The 22230-nt window shown below is 40.0% G+C and overlaps 1 protein-coding gene across 1 annotated transcript; it reads left to right on the top strand.

The window, feature by feature from the left end:
* Nucleotides 1–5925: 5925 nt before the first annotated feature.
* On the top strand, nucleotides 5926–21745 carry gclc (glutamate-cysteine ligase, catalytic subunit). Its single transcript, XM_010888961.5, has 16 exons — nucleotides 5926–6075; nucleotides 9291–9403; nucleotides 14424–14606; nucleotides 14682–14795; nucleotides 14916–14974; nucleotides 15105–15241; nucleotides 17933–18007; nucleotides 18147–18263; nucleotides 18701–18839; nucleotides 19411–19523; nucleotides 19638–19730; nucleotides 19875–19979; nucleotides 20085–20166; nucleotides 20281–20387; nucleotides 20474–20594; nucleotides 20936–21745. Exons 1-16 carry the CDS (start codon nucleotides 5926–5928, stop codon nucleotides 21115–21117), a joined length of 1890 nt encoding a protein of 629 aa, XP_010887263.1. The 3' UTR covers nucleotides 21118–21745.
* The last annotated feature ends 485 nt before the right edge of the window (nucleotides 21746–22230 follow it).

Here is a 22230-nt window from a genome sequence, read left to right as displayed (position 1 = left end):
GGTGATGATTAGGTACCAATGTTGCCATGACACGCATATTTGATATGTTGCCATGACATGGTTTAAAACCCTTAATCATGCCAGTGCGATGGGACCTGTAGTGACCAATCAGGACTCCTGTTTAATATCATGTGGAAGATTTTGTTAATCATTTATTCCTGTTTTTATATACTTAGAATCTATTCATGTAGGAATGAACAAACCAGCTACATAACTGGTCTGTTTCAGTTAAGCACTTTCTGTGAGAGGATGCATATTGATAATTTACCAGTCAGGCAAGTGAGGGTCGTGCCTGGCTGGGATTTCTCGAAGGCCGGAGATGGTCAACATCTGGGAAAACACTGGCTATTCCCAGAAGAGCAAAATTGATAGGAAGTTGTTTGTGCATTACTATAAGACACCTCAGCCTACTACACTCAACAAAATTATAAACACAACACTTTTGTTTTTGCCCCCATTTATCATGAGGTACTGGTCATTTTAGGCAGAGCCCTGAGAGAGGTACAGAGACAGCCTGGAGCTGTGGTAATCCACTGAGAGGGAGTAAGGGTTTGAGTTTATCCAGGCAGTGCTTATCAAAGCCGAGTTGCCTAGCAACATGGTATGGAGAGGTGCTGAATTTGACTGGTCAGAACAGACACACCCATGGTCAGTAGAGTGTCAGGGGGAGGGAACATGGAGTTCATGTTTCATTATGAAAGGATCTCTAAACTGTATTTCATTGTCATAGACTTTTGCTATGCACTGAGGTCATACGTTGTTGAACACTTTGTGTATAACAATTGTTGTATCACCTGCAAGCTTGTAATAAAATATTTTAAGTAAATTATATTGGTTTCCTATATAGTTTACTTGAAGTACATGTATATCATGCTTTATTAAGTTTCTGGGAGAACTCACCGATGAACCTAGAGTAGCGGACACAGAGTTTTGACCGCATCAATCCCATCCAAAAGACAGCACAATTTTCAGGACTTAGAGCAACATCTGGTCTCCCAAATAGGGACTTAAGAGACAAGCCAGCAATGGGATACAGAGAACATCTATGGACAGAACGTTAGTGTGCCATGCATATCATTCTCACTAGTATTCTGGGAAGACATTGGTTGCACTGGAGGTCTATGGTGGCTGGGAGCTGGGCACCAGTGATGTGCAGGGTGATTTTCAGCATCCGTTGCAGGGCCTTCCGGTCGGCCATGGAGCATCTGCCGTATCCAACACTGTGGCGCAGTTAATCAGAATGCTCTTGATTGTGCAGTGGTAAAAGTTCACCAGGATCTTGGAAGACAGACGGGCCTTCTTCAGCCTCCTCAAAAAGTAGAGGCACTGCTGTGCCTTTTTGACCAGGGTTGAGTTGTCAAGGGTCCAGGAGAGGTCTTCAGAGATGTGGACACCCAGGAATTGGAAGCTGGACACACACTCCAACCCTGAAGCAACTGTGGACTGAATTCAATACACAAATAATAACAAAAAATATGTATTGGTAGCTAGGGTTGGACATGTTTAGCTTGTTTAACAAGATACACATTACTGCATTTGTTATTGGTAACTTACTGGTAACTTAGCAGACATGAGGTTATTGTACTGTTATTGTACAAAAACACTGCTAACTCAACACACACAAAACAAGTAGTTACATTAGACCGGAGCGAGCTACTATATCTAACCTTTTCCCGTAACAAGTCTTTTCATATTAATTTGGTTTACATACAACAAACATCTAGAAAGCGAACATACATATAATACGACGGTATTGATTCACCTTACAAAGCAACTTTACTTAAAGCTCTTACCCTGAAACAATTATATGTACCGTTTATTCATTACATATTCACATCTGAGGAAATACAACTTTGCAAATTTAACGCAGTTGCAAATCCTTATGGCAGTTAATTTCTTTGACCCTCCTATCATAAATGAAAAGAGTTGTATCTGTAGGTCGCGAGTTGTCTTTATATTTGGTGAGTTGTCTGCGTAAATATTGAGTTGTGTGTATAATTTTTAAGTTGTGTATGTGTAAATATTTTTTGAACACTTGTAAAAGAAAAATGTGTACAGAAGCAAATGATTTATCCTTGCAATTCTTAAATCACACACTCACAGATCTATAAATACAGCAACGAAATGCAAAACTGTCGTGTGGATTGTGATTTACAGGTGTGCACATTGTTTTATTCACCCACAAGACATTTGGCATTAATTTGAGTCCATAAGGAATGGGCCCCCTGCTCCGCTTCTTCATTGTTTTGAAATTGTGTCTCTATACCACTCAGATGGATGAAGTACTCACTATTAAACCGTGGCAATAACTAGCATAGCAATTGTGGTCATCTCCTCATTTCTGCCCAACACGCACAACTCCCAAAAACAAAATATTGCAACCACTGCATATGCATGCGCACATAACATAAGGACCCCCAGAATTCGACACAAATGTAGACATGCTCAGTAGATCATATTAAAAGAACCCTTATCAACTATTATATATATTACTGATCTGTTTTCTCATGTATGTTTATTATTAGTAAGTTAAGTCTTATTTAAGTAACTTATTTAATGAGATGGGTGGGTCAACTCTGAGATCATACTCCACATTGAGACATGGCCTGTATTCATTTTTGTGTGGAAAATGGTGCCTCACATAAGTAGGTGGATCCAAACAGAATCAGTACATCCATCGCCGCTTCGGATAATCCTTGGTATTCCTCAACTGAAATCCAGAAAACATTCCTCTGCACTCGACACCTCCATCAGTGCGTCTTCCAGGTCAGTTGACAGGTGATCCCTAGTCATATCACTGTGCCTAGGAGAACTGCCCAACATTTCTGTCATGTTATTGAGAGCCAGCTCATTGTCCTCGACACATTCCTCAGGAAACATTTCGATGTTGCTACCTTCAGCTCGCACTGCCCATCTCTCCAACTTTTTGTGAATGCATAAAATGACAAGATATTGTGCCTTGTAGTACATTAAATTTGTAGAATATACATGCCAAATATGCAAGATTTACCAACCATTTGGGGTCTGTCAGGTGGTCCGCAAGTTGGGACCCACACCCGATTTGGAAAATGCACAGGGCCGTCTCCAAGCATTGTGACATACAGTGAGGGAAAATATTATTTGATTCCCTGCTGATCTTGTACGCTTGCCCACTGACAAATAAATGATCAATCTATAATGTTAATGGTAGGTTTATTTGAACAGAGACAGAATAATAACAAAAACAATCCAGGATAACGCATGTCAAAAAAGTTATGAATTGATTTGCATTTTAATGAGTGAAATAAGTATTTGATCCCCTCTCAATCTCAAAGATTACTGGCTCCCAGTGTCACGTTGTATAGTAGGAGACGGACGCAGGCGCAGAAGGTTGAGGTGTTTCCCCTTTTTATTTAACAAAAACAAAGAAAACCAAACGGAGTGCCGGGCACTACAAAAATACTCAAGAGTTCAGGGGTTCAATGGTTCAGGCGCACAGGCAGGCGCACAATGACCAACACTGACAGGGAGAAAATGGCCGAACTAAATACACAGACAAACGAGGAGAACAGAAACAGGTGGGGGCTAAACACAGGTGAAATGAATATACCAATCAACTGAAACAAGAACAGGAATGGTGTTCTTGGGGTCATAGGCAGCATTCCTCCTCCTCCAAACACGGTGAGTTGACTTAATGCCAAAGTCAACTCACCGTGTCTCATCTGACCACCACACTTTCATCCAGTTCTCCTCTGAATCATTCAGATGTTCATTGGCAAACTTCAGACGGGCCTGTACTTTCTTGAGCAGGGGGACCTTGCGGGCACTGCAGGATTTCAGTCCTTCATGGCATAGTGTGTTTTCTTGGTGACTATGGTCCCAGCTGCCTTGAGATAATTGACAAGATCCTCCTGTGTAGTTCTTGGCTTATTCGTCATCGTTCTTATGATCATTGCAACTCCACGAGTTGTCAATCTCCCCAGACCAAGGGAGATTGACAGTTATTTTGTGTTTCTTCCATTTGCGAATAATCACAACAACTGTTGTCACCCTCTCACCAAGCTGCTTGGTGATGGTCTTGTAGCTCATTCCAGCTTTGTGTAGGTCTACAATCTTGTCCCTGACATCCTTGGACAGCTCTTTGGTCTTGGCCATGGTGAAGAGTTTGGAATCTGATTGATTGCTTCTGTGGACAGGTGTCTTTTATACAGGGCACAAACTGAGATTAGGAGCACTCCCTTTAAGAGTGTGCTCCTAATCTCAGCTCGTTACCTGTGTAAAAGACACCTGGGAGCCAGAAATCTTTCTGATTGAGAGGGGATCAAATACTTATTTCACTCATTAAAATGCAAATCAATTTATAAAATTTTTGACATGCGTTTTTCTGGATTTATTTGTTATTATTCTGTCTCTCACTGTTCAAATAAACCTACCATTAAAAGTATAGACTGCTAATTTCTTTGTACAAAATCAGTAGGAGATCAGGGTCTATGCTAGGGGGCCTCCGACTGCTAGGGAGCTTCTGACTGCTAGGGAGCCTTTGACCGATAGGGGAGAGGGGGCCTAGGGAAATTCTGCCTAGGGCCCCCAAAAGATGAGAGCCAGCACTGCTGATGAATACAAGTAACTGGGTGGCGTTTGATATGTCCGTTGACTTGTCTAGTTGCAAAGCATATTTTGTCATATAGCCTAATATCTTCCTGTTTGTAGAGCTACGGATTAGCCACCAATCCTTGTTGTAGGCTATGTATATTTGCTAGCTAACTAAATGTGGGCACACAGCAATAAATGTTGAAGTGTGGCTCGGTAGACATTCTGTTAACCCACACAGTTTCAACCAACCAGTTTTTTGTTGTGTGACATTACTTAAATTAAAAAAGATTAACATTTTATACAGCTCCGGAAAGAATTAAGAGACCACACTGCACATTTTTCTTTCCTTTCCAAAAAAGTTGAAAAGGATGGTTTTGAGTGAGGAACAGAAGGGTTAAAATTAAGGGACCACTGCAAATTGGACGCTTCTGGTGCAGTGGTCTCTTAATTTTTTCCGGAGATGTATATTTAGCTACTCGTTTTTCAGGTTCATTAAAAATATTTTTTTATTTTCATTCATTTATTCTAGAAATTATCTTGCAACTCCCCAGAAGCATACTTTTTCACGACCCTCACTTCGAGGACCAACTGAGGGTCGCATATCTAGTGTTCTATATCTATGGACTTATCTACAACAATCTACAATAAATATTGATTATTAATTTATTGATATAGATGCTGGGAGATTTGTGGATCAGACATTGAATAATGTCGTAATGTTGTAATGTCGTAATGTTCTCTCGAACACAGCGTTATACTTCCTTGGAATTGTGAAAACACAGACTTGCAATGTCATCCTTACCAGTCACTTATTTTTTGTGACACCTTTTTGCTTAGAAGATTTGGTGGGAGAAAGAAAAGAGTGCTGAGTCATAAACACCATGACGCGCTTATCCTGATAAGGTCACGTGTGGCACAGTGGACGGGAAGGGTCTGTAGGGATGGACATTTAGTTCACTCTGTGGTGTACGCTTTAACAGAGGATTCGTGGCACGCGAATTGAATACCGTTTGCCATTACCTGGAAGTTTATACGGAAACGTTATTCGGAATTTGATAGGTATCGCCGGGTAGCTTGAAATCCTCGTCGGCGCGTGGGACTTTGTGTTAGCGGCACATTTTGATAGCTTACGGGCTTAGCAATAAATGTGTGACGGCCTACCTGGCTAGATCACTTACAAGTATCCTACGTTACAATTAAAATATTAAAACCAGGGTTCGTTTTGTTCGTGGAATTTTTTTAAAGTACGATTGACGTAGATACTTAACATTAGCTAGCTAGCGAGCAAAATTAAAAGCTATCCTGTAAAGCACCGCACCAGTGTCACTGTAATTGGTGCTGAACGCCTGTGCTATGGGCTTGCTGTCACAAGGGTCACCGCTCAACTGGGAAGAAACCAAGAAATATGCAGACCATGTCCGGAAACATGGCATCGTTCAGTTTCTCAACATCTATAACAAAGTTAAAGAACGACAGAAGGATGTTTTGCTGTGGGGTGATGAGGTAAGGGTTTTATGAAACTGTCCTTTATAATAATTTTGTTATAAATAACGTGATCTAAAGATGTCAAAAACTACTTGAGTCTTACTAGATGCGTGAAGCATCATCAACACACCAACGTGATTATGATGAAACACTGTAACCGACTTAGTTAGCGTGACCACGTTTAAATGCTAACAGTAGCCTATTCCGGATAATAGCTGATATGTGTTATGTTTTTACATTGCTGATAAGCTGTTTTTATGCACCTTTAATATGTTATGAGCCTGTTATTCCTGCTCTACCCATTAATAAATTGATTATTCCAGGTGTAAGTTCTCATTGGTAAAGTCGAATACTGACATAAATCTGAATATAACATCTCTCCTGTTGGCTAAATATTTGGCATATTAGTTTATGTAAATAAAGATACATTTAGTAATTTCAGCAGATTTTATTTTGGCCAAACACTATGTCAATGATGTGTAAGCCAAGGTGGCCCATAAACTGGCTCATATTAGGCAGTATTGACACCTGACTTATTTATTTCTAAATGTGCGTTTAGAAATAACCCAAATTGGGAATTGTTTTTTTTACTTTGGCCAAAAGCCAAAATCTACAGAGCCTAGTCAAATCTACAGAGCCTAGTCAATGGCTATGGCTCTGTCTAGTCTATAGCTACATCTCACCCACACTCTGCAAAGAGTCTGGATGTGAGTCCTTAAATTCCAGATCACAAAAATAATTAATTTTCTAACAGAGGTTTGTTTATTCCAGAGCCAGAACATGTTTGTAGAGTGGCGTTTTGAGAATGTGCCATGTTTTGATACTACTTTTAGAGTTTATCCAAACATAAATTATGTTGTTCTGTGCTGCATCCCTAATTTTCATCACAAACTGTTTATGGTTATGTTTGCTATATTCTTCTAAAACATCACATGAAAGTATGGAGCGAACATTGAGCAGTTTAAAGTTTTATAATGTAAACAAATACTTGTGCTTTACCTAAATCCAGTCGAGACTGAACCTGTCACTCAATATAAAAAAAAGAGAATCTGTTAGACTACAACACTAAATGCAATGTTCCTTCAGTTAGCTAGCTACTGTAACACTTCAGTCACAATGAACAAGGTTAAATGAAACAGCAACTGCCCTGTTCTGCCCTGAGTTATTGCAGTACCTAGATAGTTCAGCTGCTCTGTACATTCGATCAGCTCTCCCACAACAACATTTACTGGCTAACAAAGGCCACATTTTATGGATAGTTAATTGCTGTTGACAAATTAGCTACTGACTACTAATGCATTAATTCTATCAACTTAGGAAATTATTCTGGAGAGCACTGCTTTATATAATATTGACGGCCAACAAGTAATGACAGAAAATTAACTATCTAACTGTTGACAAGTGCCCTACCAAATATCAACCTGCGTAGGATACCCAACGAGTGAAAGTTCGGGGAACAGAGCCTGTGACATGACTCTTTGCCTTTCAACGGCAACTGTCCAATACACTGGATTGGTGTGGCTGTGCAGAAGATAACGTCTCCCCCCAAAAAATTGTCCCCTCTTTTGCGAGACGTAAGCTAATACGTTTGCTACGGTGTGGCAACAAAACATGTCATGGAAATATTGTGGTGGATTCAAAACAGGTAGTCTACTTTTTTCAGTGATTTACCTAATATATGAGAACATGACAACACCCATGATATTATGCAAAACTAAGCCACCGCCGACTGCAAAGAACAACAGTGCAAATAGTTGCCACAGTATCCTGTCTTAGGTCCGCTTATTCCAGAGGTCTTATTTGGGTTATTCATTACCCGGATACACACTTTTTGGGGTTATTGTAAATGGGATATGTTGCTTGTGTCAACTCAAACAGAATATTTTAATATCCCGAAAAACAACTGGATTGTTGGTGTTCGTGTTAGTGAGATGACCGTTTATCAGTCACATCTGCGAAGCGGTGCTTATGTGCGTTGCCTGTAGCTGTAGTAAAAGCTAAGATGTTTATACTCCGTACAAAAACATTGAACCCATTCAAAGCATCTGACTTGTTGCGTAACTGTTTTAACAAAGATTTAGACAGCTTAGTTTAGTAACTTATTTATCACTCAGTTACTTTGTCTTAGACCATGGAACCTTGTATGATTGCTATTCCCTAGGAAATGGTTTTATTATGAAGTTGTCCTGTGTTTTATGAGAGCTTGTGCATACTACACAAAGGTCTTCCAAATGTATTTCATTTAAAAGGTTTAATAATTAAAATGCCTGAAAATTGAAAATATGCTTACAGAGATATAAATGTTGGTCTGTTGCTGAGCTTCATGATCCTACACAGGTAGTCCCAAAACATGCCTCAGGAATTTCTATAGGTTGTTTAAAAAAATGTTGTACATAGATGTAGACCGAACACAGTGGTCTATGTGATTTCTGTCTCTGCTTCAGTGTGCCTCAGCTCAATCACAATGCTTTGATTTCAAACGATGTGGAATGTTGTTGTTATACATTAATCCCTCTTTCAGACAGGGGGATTACAGGGTAGCACAGTCAAAGTCAAGGAAACGTGGTTGATGAATTGGAATGGATGTGATGCCGTCTCGATTTGATCTTGGGAAGTACGAATGCAGGCTTTGGGTTTATAGAGTGACGCAAGTTGAAAAGGAAAGTGGCATTTCTAGCGGCTGTGTTCTGCTCCATTCTGGTTAAACTGATAAAGAAATACTTACCCCTATGGTTAATCATCTTGCTTTCCTATTGGAGAATAGAAAAAAGATTAGGCCACACCTTTCCATTTATATTGAAAGCCTTTGTGGGGTCTGCTGCTGTGTTGCACATTGGTTACTATGTTGTGGTTCAATAATAAAGTAAACAGTTATCAATAACAAACATATGGGAAACCTTTTGAGCAGTGATCCAGTTTAGCCAGTTCATCTTGTGGGCCAACCGCCTGCGCAATATCATCTGAAGGATGAATTTCTGTGCACTTATAATTTTGAGCAAATCTGTCATAATTGCAGTTTTGCTACTGTAGGTAAATTGGCATCATGTTAACATGAATCAACATGTGCCTTGATTCGGATTGATTACAATATATTTACAATCAGTGGATCCAGTCACATGTCAGCCACAGGCAGTAAGCCTTACTGGTTTCAACATTACAGGCATTGCACACGGTTCCGTTTGGAAATCATAGAAGTTTCCGCACTAAGTTTCAATGTTATTTTTTTACTTTAGGTGGAATACATGTTGATTGAAATGGATGACAAAAATGAAAAGGTTCGTCTCGTTCTCAATGGTGGGGAGGTTTTGGAAACCCTTCAAGACAAAGGTGAAAAGACAAACCCCAAGTAAGTCAGTTTCTTTTTGTTTAGAAAATTACCATATTGTTGGATTGTGTATGCCTGCTATGTATCTGCCTTTTTCATGCTAACTTATTTGGTGAATTTGGGCCACAGTAACTAAATCAATATTCTGTCAGACATACTGAACATGACGCTGTTTACTGCACATGTAGCTGGAAATGACTGGTTTTCTATTTAATATCTACATAAGCGTACAGAGGCCCAGTATCAGCAATCATCAGTCCTGTGCGCCAATAGCACATTGTGTTTGGTAAACCAAGTTTATACATTTAAAAGGCTAATTGATCTTTAGAAAACCCTTTTGCAATTATGTTAGCACAGATGAAAACTGTCCTTTTGATCAGTAGAGTATCTGGAGCATCAGCAATTGTGGGTTTGATTACAGGCTCAAAATGGCCAGAAACAAAGAACTTCCTTCTGAAAGGACAGACAAATCTAACTTTGAGGTGTTTTTGGTTGACATAGAAGAACATTAGTGAGACGTAGACCAAAAGATACAATGCCGGAGGAGTCCTTGACGCCATCTGTCAAGCATGGTGGAGGCAATATGATAGTCCAGGGGTGCTTTGGTAGTGGTCATTTGGGAGATTTGTACAGGATAAAAGGGCTTCATTGGAACCAGTATCAACCTACAACAGGACAATGACACAAAGCACAGCTCCAAACTATTCAAGAATAATTTCGGGAAGAAGCAGCTTTCAGGAACAGAATGTAATAAAACTTTCAAAATGGCCAAATCATACTACATTTGTATCAGAGGAGTAAATCACTCTTACCCAAGTACTGTAAAACCAAGCCAGAATTGATGTCCTTCTAAAAGCAGGGCCTCAAAAAGCTGGTCTCTCCACAAATGAAGAACACTGGATGTTCCTTTTTTTGTTAAGCATTGGACATTTAGCCTTTTTATGATTTAAAATGCGTGTTCAAAATGTCCACAATGTATTTGTGAGTGTGTGTAAAATAATTATATATATATATATATATATATATATAGATATAGATAGATAGATATAGATATAGATATAGATATAGATAGATAGATATATAGATATAGATAGATAGATAGATATAGATAGATAGATAGATATAGATAGATATAGATATAGATATATATATATATATATATATAATATTATTTTTTTTTGTGGGTCAAACCAGGGGTCTGACTGTTTAAAAGAAATGAAAATGGAAGGGGAATGTTTGTATTGTATAATTGTAGTGTTTTCTGTCACTTCAAATCAAAACTCTTAAAGTAACCCCACACTGGCTATTCTACCTGTTGTTGCTAGTAGTCTACATTTGGATATGTAGTCCCATTTAGAGCACTGGGAATCCGGATTTGGTCATCTTAAAAAGTTTGTATATGCTTCAGGGTAATACAATCCAATGTTGCTTTGAAAAACTGAAACAAAAGTAAGATGGATTACCTGATCCTGGATAGCAAAACATGCCGTTTCCAAATCCGGATCATTCTGATCCAGATTAAACATTTTGAATAACCTGGTCCAGGAAGCATGGGGGGAAAATCCTTCAGATTACCTCAAAAAATAACTCTCATGACCATTAGGCTGGTTTCAAAGCTGTTTGATAGGGTTGAGGTCAAGGCTGTGTGCAGGCCAGTCAACATCTTCCACACCAATTTCTACAAACCCCCTCTGTATGGACACATTTTTGTGCATGGGGGTGTTGTCTTGTTGAAACAGGAAAGGCCCTTCCCCAAACTGTTGCAACAAGTTTGGAAGAACAGGATCTGCTATAATGTCCTTGTATACTGTAGCGTTAAGATTTCACTTCATTCTAGGGTGTATAACCCGAACCATGATAAACAGCCCCAGAAACGATTTCCTCATTAGCCGAACATTACAGTTGCCACAGCAATCGGGCATGTAACATTTTCCTGGCATCAGTCCAGGAATGTGACAAACTGGCTTTTTAGATAGGTGGCACTCTATGCTGGTGCCACAGAGCTATTTAGTGCCAGCCATTCTACTGCCAATGTTTGTTTATGAGAGATTGCATGGCTGTATACTTGATGTAATTCACTGGTCACCAATGGGTCTGGCTGAAATAGCCAACTCTGCTAATTTAAAGTGTTGTCCACATACACTACAGTGGATAAAAAAACTCTGCACACCCCTGTTAGAACGCCTGGTTCTTGTGATGTAAAAGGATGAGACAAAGATAAATCATGTCAGAACCTTTTCCACCTTTAATGTGACCTGTAACGTGAACAATTCAATTGAAAAACAAAATAAAAAACTCACAATAACCTGGTTGCATAAGCGTGCACACCCGTAAACTAATACTTTGTTGAAGCACCTTTTAATTGTATTACTGCACAGTGCAGTACAGCACACTTTTTGGGTAGGAGTCTATTAGCATGGCACATCTTGACGTGGCAATATTTGCCCACTCTTCTTTGCAAAAGCGCCCTGAATCTGTCAGATTTGAGGACATTTGTGCACAGCCCTCTTCAGATCAATTGGATTCAGGTCTGGGCTCTGGCTGGGACATTCTAAAACGTTAATCTTCTTCTGATGAAGCCATGCTTTTGTGGATTTGGATGTGTGCTTTGGGTCATCGTCGTGCTGAAAGGTGAACTTCATCTTCAGCTTTCTAACGGACGCCTGAAGGTTTTGTCCTCCCCGACTAAGGCCCCAGTCCCAGCTGAAGAATGTGATGTGCAGTTGTTTTTGCACCAAACATACCTTTTGGAACAAAAAGATAAACTTTTATCAAACCATAACACATTTTCCCACATGCTTTTGGGGTACTTGATGTTTCAGCTGGGCTTGGATGTTTTTATTTGTAAGAAAAGGCTTCCGCCTGGCCACGCTACCCCATAGCCCATTCATATGAAGAATATGGGAGTTGTCACATGTAGCACACAGCCAGTACTTGCCAGAGATTCCTGCAGTTCTTTTAATGTTGCTGTAGGCCTCTTGGAAGCCTCCCTGACCGGTTTTCTTCTCGTCTTTTCATTAATTTTGGAGGGATGTCCAGTTCTTAGTAATGTCTCTATTTTCTCCACTTGATGATGACTGTCTTCACTGTGTTCCATGGTATAGCTAATGCTTTAGAAATTATTTTGTACCCTTCTCCTGACTGATATCTTTCAACAATGAGATCCCTCTGATGGTTTGCATCTCTCTACGGACCATGGCTTTTGCTCTGAGATGCAACTAAGAAAATGTCAGGAAAATCCTATTAGAACAGCTGAACTTTATTTGTGATTAATCAGTGATGGCAGGTGTGTAATGACTTCTATTTAACATGAGTTTGAATGGGATTGGTTAATTCTGAACACCGCCACATCCCCAGAGGGTGTGCACACTTATGCAACCAGGTTATTGTAAGGATTTAATTTTACATTTTTCCTCCTTGAAGATTTCAGTTTGTTTTTCAATTGAATTGTTCACATTATAGGTCACCTTAAAAGTGGAAAAAGTTCTGACATGGTTTATCTTTGTCTCATTCTTTTACTTCACAAAAACTTGGCATTTTATCAGGGGTATGTAGACTTTTTATATCCACTGTATATGGCCAGAAGTATGTGGACAGTCGACCATCACACCTATTTCAGCTTGTTTGACATCCCACTCCAAATACATGGGCATTTATATGGAGTTGACCCCATATAGGCTTTCCACAAGATTTTGGAATGTTTCTGCAGGTATTTGTTCACATTCAGCTTCAAAAGAGCATTTGTGAGGTCAGGCACTGATGTTGGATGAGAAGGCCATGTTGATGATGTGAGGCTTGCATACAACTGCTCAGCCATGGAAAACCATTTTGTGAAGCTCCAGACACTCAGTGCTTGTGCTGATGTTGCTTCCAGACACAGTTTGGAACTCTGTGGTGAGTGATGCAACAGATAATAGGCGATTCTTACGCCCTAAAGCACTCCACTCAGACCCTATTACTTGACAATTTTATCTCTTACAGTTGACAGATCTAGTAGAGCAGATATGTCACAAACTGACTTGTGGCATCTTATGCCACGTTTAAAGTCTCTGAGCTTTTCCGTACCACCCATTGTACTGCCAGTGTTTGCTTATGGATATTTCATGGCTATGGGCTCGATTCTACGCACGTGTAAGCAATGGGTGTGGCTGAAACATCTGAACTCAATAATTAATTGGGGTGTCCACATACTTTTGGCCATATTGTGTACCGTATATAAATGACTTACCGATGGCATTATTGAACGATGATTGATTTTATAGGTGGAATAAATCGACTGAGTAGTCATGGCAGCCGTATTGCGGACCATAACTTCCTGAAATTGGAACTCCATTAAGCCCACAGACTTATGTGATGGTTGGTTGTTCATGAAAGAGTAGACAATGCCCAGGCCAACAAGTTAGATTCAGTTTCAAAACAATTATGCTTACAATGCAGTGTCTCCATGGCCATTCAACATTGGAGGAAGAAAAACAAGGCCCCATGTGACATGTGATGCCTGTTTCTGCAATTAACATCATGCAAAATAACTATGCAAATAGTCTTAACTGTCAAAGTTATTAAACCTTTTGACCATGGTCATCACGGAACGGGCCATTAGGACTCTTTTGTTCTTGACATCCTAACTGTCAGCGGTGGCGGTCGGCCATCAACGCATCGCCCAGCACGATTGCAACTTATTTTCGACAACAAGTTTTTTAAATGCACTATTGATTTACGCTGGTCTGCTTGCGACCTGCTCATGACGTCCTAAATCTTTGAAGCCGACTTAACTTGGGAAATGCCAGTGTCAGTGGGGAATTGTAGCTAGAGCTGTAGCATTCCTCATTACTGCCCCTCTGTCGCACATACTGAACACGTGCCCTGAAGCACAAATGCATCGCACACAGCATTCTCCCCCCGCTGAGATAGTGGCTAATCCAGAAAAAAAAAAAAAGGGTTTAATGTGAGATGTGAATTATACAAACAACGATCTGACAGGAGCCTTGTTTTGGTTGCAACAACAACGTTTGAGATGTTTTCACTCTGTTTTTCTCTGTAGCCATCCTACCCTGTGGAGGCCAGAGTATGGCAGCTACATGATCGAAGGCACTCCAGGCCAGCCGTACGGTGGTACCATGTCTGAGTTCAACACCGTGGAGGACAACATGGGCAAACGAAGGCGAGAGGCCTCATCTGTGCTGAACGAAAATGAAACCCTTGCCACCATTACATCTTTCCCAAGGTAGTTTAGACCCTCATCCGTCAGTCACCGAAGCATTTGCCACAGTTTACCTTATTCTTTAAACCTGTTTTTTAGGTTAGGTTGTCCAGGCTTCACCCGACCTGAATACAACCCAACCCCTGTCGAGAAAGGAGTGTCAAAGTCACTGTTCTTTCCAGATGAAGCCATTAACAGACACCCAAGATTCAGGTAGGCTTTAACAGAAGTTATCATTGTGATAAGTTGTCTCAATACTGTGATATGCCAATTTTGATCTTTTCATTTGTATTCTTTTGAATAAATTGTGTTGTGTGTGTGTGTTTTTTCCAGCACCCTGACCAGAAACATTCGTCACAGAAGAGGAGAGAAGGTTGTGATCAATGTACCCAGTAAGCGAATAATTATAAAACTCCTCAATATTTCCACTATTTAAATTTAGGCTACTTTAGCCAAAAGAAAATGTTCCGAGGTGCACTTTTTTATTGGTATACATTTTCAATCGTTCTTCTTTCGCCTTAGTATTTAAAGACAAGTGCACCCCATCTCCATTTATCGAGATGTTTCCGGAAGATGACGGGGAGGCTGCCAGAGCGGCTGTCCCTGATCACATCTACATGGATGCCATGGGCTTTGGAATGGGCAACTGCTGTCTTCAGGTATATGGGTAGTTGTATACAATGTATTATGAACCGAGAGATTTGAATTCTGAATGGCTGATAGACATTGTATACTACTGTTTATCATGGGAATGACATGAGTTTTTACTTCTCATATTGCTTTAGTGACTGGATTATACACTCACCTAAAGGATTATTAGGAACACCTGTTAAATTTCTCATTAATGCAATTATCTAATCAACCAATCACATGGCAGTTGCTTCAATGCATTTAGGGTTGTGGTCCTGGTCAAGACAATCTCCTGAACTCCAAACTGAATGTCAGAATGGGAAAGAATTTTGAGCATGGCATGGTTGTTGGTGCCAGACGGGCCGGTCTGAGTATTTCACAATCTGCTCCGTTACTGGGATTTTCACGCACAACCATTTCTAGGGTTTACAAAGAATGGTGTGAAAAGGGAAAAACATCCAGTATGCGGCAGTTCTGTGGGCTTGTTGATGCTAGAGGTCAGAGGCCGACTGATTCAAGCTGATAGAAGAGCAACTTTGACTGAAATAACCACTCGTTACAAACGAAGTATGCAGCAAAGCATTTGTGAAGCCACAACACACACAACCTTGAGGCGGATGGGCTACAACAGCAGAAGACCCCACCGGGTACCACTCATCTCCACTACAAATAGGAAAAAGTACAATTTGCACGAGCTCACCAAAATTGGACAGTTGAAGACTGGAAGAATGTTGCCTGGTCTGATGAGTCTCGATTTCTGTTGAGACATTCAGATGGTAGTGTCAGAATTTGGCGTAAACAGAATGAGAACATGGATCCATAATGCCTTGTTACCACTGTGCAGGCTGGTGGTGGTGTAATGGTGTGGGGGATGTTTTCTTGGCACACTTTAGGCCCCTTAGTGCCAATTGGGCATCGTTTAAATGCCACGGCATACCTGAGCATTGTTTCTGATCATGTCCATCCCTTTTTGACCACCATGTACCCATCCTCTGATGGCTACTTCCAGCAGGATAATGCACCATGTCACAAAGCTTGAATCATTTCAAATTGGTTTCTTGAACATGACAATGAGTTCACTGTACTGAAATGGCCCCCACAGTCACCAGATCTCAACCCAATAGAGCATCTTTGGGATGTGGTGGAACGGGAGCTTCGTGCCCTGGATGTGCATCCCACAAATCTCCATCAACTGCAAGATGCTATCCTATCCATATGGGCCAACATTTCTAAAGAATGCTTTCAGCACCTTGTTGAATCAATGCCACGTAGAATTAAGGCAGTTCTGAAGGCGAAAGGGGGTCAAACACAGTATTAGTATGGTGTTCCTAATAATTCTTTAGGTGAGTGTAATAGCAATAAGGCAACTTGGTATTTTGTGGTATATTGCCAGTGTAATGGCCAGCAGCTGTGTCTGTCAACTGTAAACGTGTAGCATTTGCTAATGCATTGACAATTGGATTGAGACTGTTGTTGTGGTCAGATGACATGATGTTTTTCTAGACTTGAATCCTGTTTGAAACGTGTGATTTGTGAAGGGCAGTCCAATAGCAGAGGCAAGGATTTGAAGAATCTGGAAATATTCTATATGGTGGAATGGTATCAGATCACTTCCTGTGTGAAGCTGGGTTGACATTGCCCAAAAGTTAAAAAAAAAAAAAATCCTGAGATTTTAATTAATGATTTATATCTAGATTGTTTTCCTGACAAAATGCGAGAGAAAATATATTCTTTGCTCACATTAACAATGCCACTTCCTGTATCAAAAAACAGATGTGCACATGGGCCAATGTTTTACCAGTGTAGCTGCTATTGGTACTTTTTAAACCTCTATTTCCTCTGTGTAGACAGGAACCGTGTCTGTGACAGTACAGCGTGTCACTGCATCTGTTATCTATAGTGGTTTGTCGGTTAACAGTAGTTTGTGAACTGTGACTGCTCAACGCACCACCTTCTCAACTCCTCCCATCCTACTGTATGATATTGTTTGTTGTGCTACTCATTTTGCAGCAATTGTCTTATGACAGTTTTGCAGAGGACTGAGGTTTGTTCAACCTTTGATCTCTTCAAACCATGCCACTTCCTTATAATAGAGCAAACGCTGTTGGTTTTCCTGGTGATAGTTTCATCTATTTCGAGACTGTCGCTTTGGGCTACTTCAAGGGTAACTTAGATGGGAAAAGCTGTTGAGGATTGTGATTGGAGGAGCGGTCTGCTAAGGAACTGACGTACCAGCAAGATGCAGTGTATTTTGTCTATAAAGTAATGTTTGCCAATTTTTTTAATTAATACTACATTTGGATTATTGTCCTAAATAATGAATTATAATTAATCAATTTTAATATATTTATTGCTCAGCCCTATTCCAGAGTTTTCTCTTGTATATGGAAATAAAAGGATGAGTGACATGCAGTGGAATGGTACCCAAAATACAGGAAATAATACATTTGTAATTGAGATGTGTTGTTTTGGTTCAGTTGCTTGAATTGTTAGGACAATATTTTACATCTAGTACATTACATTAGCTAATTACCTGTTTATCTTTTTTAGCCATTTTTTTTTGCTAATCTTTATTAAGGGTGCCAATTTTCTTTTGGGGTGGTGACTGTTTGTGTCTGTAAGTTTACACATGTATACTGGAGACCAGGGTTGCACTCTCAGTTTGCACAAACCTGTTGAGTAATCCAAAAATCAACGTTAACCTTATGTGTTGGTTCCAGGTGACATTCCAAGCTTGCAGCATTCAAGAAGCAAGATACCTCTACGACCAATTAGCAACATTCTGCCCCATAGTGGTTGGTTGTATTCTAAGTACTAATTACAAAATACATGGCATTGTCCTAATCTTTGAATCCTTCCCGTGTTGATAGTGCTTTGGTTGTCAGGTTTCTTGTGTAGTGGAAACTGGAAAGCTGACTGCATGTCTGTTTACAGATGGCTCTCAGTGCTGCCTCGCCATTCTACAGAGGGTACGTGTCAGATATTGATTGTCGCTGGGGAGTTATTTCTGCCTCTGTGGATGACCGGACCAGGGAGGAGAGGGGGCTGGAGGTGAGCAGCTGGATCAGGAAAAACTGGTCCCTTATTAAAGAAACATGCCAAGCAAGGTCCACGCGTTTCTACATTTTTGCTTTAGTGGTTCAAGTGCCAGACTCAGACAAGTGTTATTCATTCCTCTGGGATCTCATGTAGCTAATTTACTAGAGCAAGAGATTGTTGGTTCAATACCTACTCTCCACTGGATTGGATGTGAACCAAAAATAATGTATTATTCTTGAGTTATTTTTGTTCCAATTTTGGTAAGTGCTTGGTGGAGCACTGTGGTCAGTACAGAACTCTATTCACTCAAAGTTGCCCTGAATGAGCATGTGTTCAATTACATCAATGTAAAAGGTTCTGGTATTACAATTTAATATTAATCAGAATGTTTTTTTGTTTTGTTCCTTTTACTTTCATACTTTTAATGTGCATAAATGTTTTCTTTGCAGCCTCTGAAGACCAACAAATTTCGAATCTTGAAGTCAAGATATGATTCAATCGACAGCTACCTGTCCAGCTGTGGTGAGAAGTACAATGACATAGATCTGACAATAGATGAGGAGATTAACAAGCAGCTGCTGGATGCAGGTAAAAACAAGCATTAGTATTTGATAACACAAGTCTCAGATCATATAACATGTTACTAATTTATTGGGGAAACGTATGTCTTGTGAAAGTAGCTCACCTAAGATTTCTATTGTATAATACTGATTGTGGAAAGATCGACAGTTGCATCTCAGGATATCGTTTTTTATTTGATTGCAATTTGCACTGTTTGGCACTCCTGGCACCAAAACACCAACCACGTATTTCTCCTTTATGTTGTTCTCCAAACTTTTACATGAGGGAGACTTTCTTTTTGCACTTATTTCCATGACATTCTGGCATGCTCTCTGGTCCCTCTGCAGTGGACATATGGTGAGCAATATGTCTGGACGATCAAAATCACATAGAACCACAGTATTGATAGAACTGTGATAATCACAAAACGTATCGTAGCGGCACGTAATGTTCGTTATAATATCATTTTCTAATGTCCCTGGCAATTTACTGCCTTATTGTTTAATCACTGAATGTTTTTGCAACTTAAAAAAAACTAAACATTTTACAGCCTGAATAATAACACCGACAGTGAAGTGATCAGAATCTGTGTTTGTAGGGATCGACAACCTGCTGGCCCAACACATAGCACATCTCTTCATCCGGGATCCACTGTCACTCTTTCAGGAGAAAATTCACCTGGATGATGAAAATGAGTCTGATCACTTTGAGGTTAAAATGATACTAATTGGAGGGAGTCTGTGTTGCTGTTTGCCATCCAGGCCAATGCTTATGTTTTTAATACAATGCATGTTTGTTGGATGAGCTCATTTATGTCTCCTATAGAATTTGCAGTCCACCAACTGGCAGACGATGAGGTTCAAACCGCCGCCTCCTAACTCTGAAATAGGATGGCGAGTTGAGTTTCGCCCCATGGAGGTAGCCTTTACAACTCTGCTAACTTGCATTTGTCTGTAACTAAATCTACATGAAATGTACAAATGCTTACATGTATTGTCTACACCTATTGTTTTAATATTTTCTAGTGGGGAAATACTAATTTCATGTTTCATTTTGTTCCAGGTACAACTTACCGATTTTGAAAACTCTGCATATGTTGTTTTCATTGTACTGCTCACCAGGGTTATCCTGTCCTATAAACTTGATTTTCTGATCCCCTTGTCAAAGGCAAGGAAAAAAAAAAATTCATTCAATTTCTTCACTGATTTTTATAAAAGCTCCCACTACATAATGACAAATGGATCCATTATTTACCTGTTTTTGTCTTATCAGGTTGATGAAAACATGAAAGTTGCCCAGAAAAGAAACGCTGTCCAAACGGGCATGTTTTACTTCCGGAAAGACATCTATAAAGGTGAGACAATACATGTCATATTGGTGTTTTGGTGTTTTGGACCCTGGCCGGGAGAGTGTTGTCGTCAAAATACCTGAACCGGTTAATGCTTCCTCTTCTCTTGTCCTCCCGTAGGGTGCAACCCTGTGCTCGACGGCTCTTCAGCTGCCCAGAATGGCTTGGACAACGAGGGTGACAATGATTACACACTGATGAGCATTGACACCATCATCAATGGAAAGGTGCTTATTAATAATAGTTATTATCTAATGTATGTTTCTCCTCCACTCATGGGCGACAGCCCTAACAGTTGCTGCTTGTCATTTAGGAAGGTGTTTTTCAAGGGCTGATACCAATTCTCAACTGCTATTTGGAAAACATGGAGGTGGATGTTGACACAAGATGCACCATCCTGAACTACCTGAAGCTCATCAAGAGACGCGCCTCAGGTTTGGCAGATGGACACAATCCATACAGTTTAACACAGGGTTGAGTGACAAGGTTTCCTGGGGCGTTGTTGTTGCTCATGAACTGTCCCCGTCATTGGTGGGGCTTAGCGAAGGCATGCAGCATTCCCATAGTAGATTGCCCACGTCGCTTCCTGACACTTTCAACGAGGTGGGGCCGCTCGTTTTGTTGAAATTAAGCCTCACAAGGCCACATGAAAGTATTATGATTGCCAAACATGAACCTTTTTTTTTTTTATTTGTAGTTCATGATTTAGTAACATATTGAATTATCAAAAGAAACAAAATGTGTGATTTTTGCTCATGAATTCCTGTTGGTGTAGGTGAACTGATGACCATGGCAAAGTGGATGAGGGAGTTTGTGGATAAGCACCCCGAATACAAGCAAGACAGCGTCATAACGGACAAAATCAACTACGACCTTCTCCGGAAGTGTGACAGCATTGCAAAAGGGGATGAACGATGTCCAGAACTTCTAGGAGATCCAGTAAATCGAGGCAAATAAACCAAATGTCACTGCTGTAATCAACGATTGTACGTGTTGTCCATCATCGATACATGTTGCGCCCGCCTCAAACGGCTTGCAGGGGTCAGAGGGTGTAACAATAAGCCTTGGCATGGAAAAGGAACGACCAAATATCTGGCTGGACAAAAAAAAAAAAGTGTTCAAACAACGGGGTTTTAATGGAAAATCTAAAATGCATGTGTGCATTGCAATTGTCAGGCTGGTGTATTGAAAAGATTTTTACAATTCCAAATTATTTTAATAGGTGAACAAGATTCAGTCCGATGTGTAATAGCAATTGGGTATGTACATATTTTTCCTCGGTTCTGGGTAACAAAGTCTGTGTGAAATTATGTAAATGTAGAAAATGCTAGATTTATTTTAATCTTTAAATCTACTGTAAATACTGTAATTCGATCTGCTTTTAAAACATTAACAGTTTTCATTTGCCAATGTGGTGTGTCTACATGTCTAAAATTAGCTGGCATTTGTATTTACAAGAAGTGCAAAACAATTGACTTGCTGTGCTTCCATTGTAGTATTCTTTTAAAAATAAAGCGTAGTATTGCATTGAAGTGCCGGTGAATGTGAACAAGTTGTCTTTGAATAAATCTGTGTACAGCTCTGACTGCTTGCAGTATTTCGGTTTCTTCTGGGTCATTGTGTAGTGAGACTTTTGACCCACTAGAGGGTACCAGTGACTGACCAAATGTTCTGTTGTATGGTCAAATGTACAAATTAGAGTAACGGTTCATTTGAGATTTATTTCAACTGTTTCAAGGTGGAAATCTAGCAGTACATTACATTAAGGGATGTGAGAATTACGAGAAAATTATGGACTTAAACTGGTACTTTTTAAGGGAACATGTAAATGTAAAGAACTTGTTCCACGTCTAAAGTGTAGGTCTGCACTTGAACAGCACTAACGTGCCAACCTATTTTAGGATGAATCTTGTCCGAACCTGTAACAGTCCTGATGTTCAACCATTATCTGGACATTGCCTTATTTTTCATTGCCAAAATGGTCAAACGTGGTGACACCATGAGCAGCTTAGTGCAATTAAACACGTGTTGGCTTAAGCTAGATTTGATATAAACCATAGGTCATATAAA

This window comes from Esox lucius, chromosome 6 (genome assembly GCF_011004845.1).
Source record: "Esox lucius isolate fEsoLuc1 chromosome 6, fEsoLuc1.pri, whole genome shotgun sequence".
NCBI lineage: Eukaryota > Metazoa > Chordata > Actinopteri > Esociformes > Esocidae > Esox > Esox lucius.
Note: the sequence above shows the minus strand (reverse complement) of the source record. Positions and strands in the feature narration are given on the sequence as shown.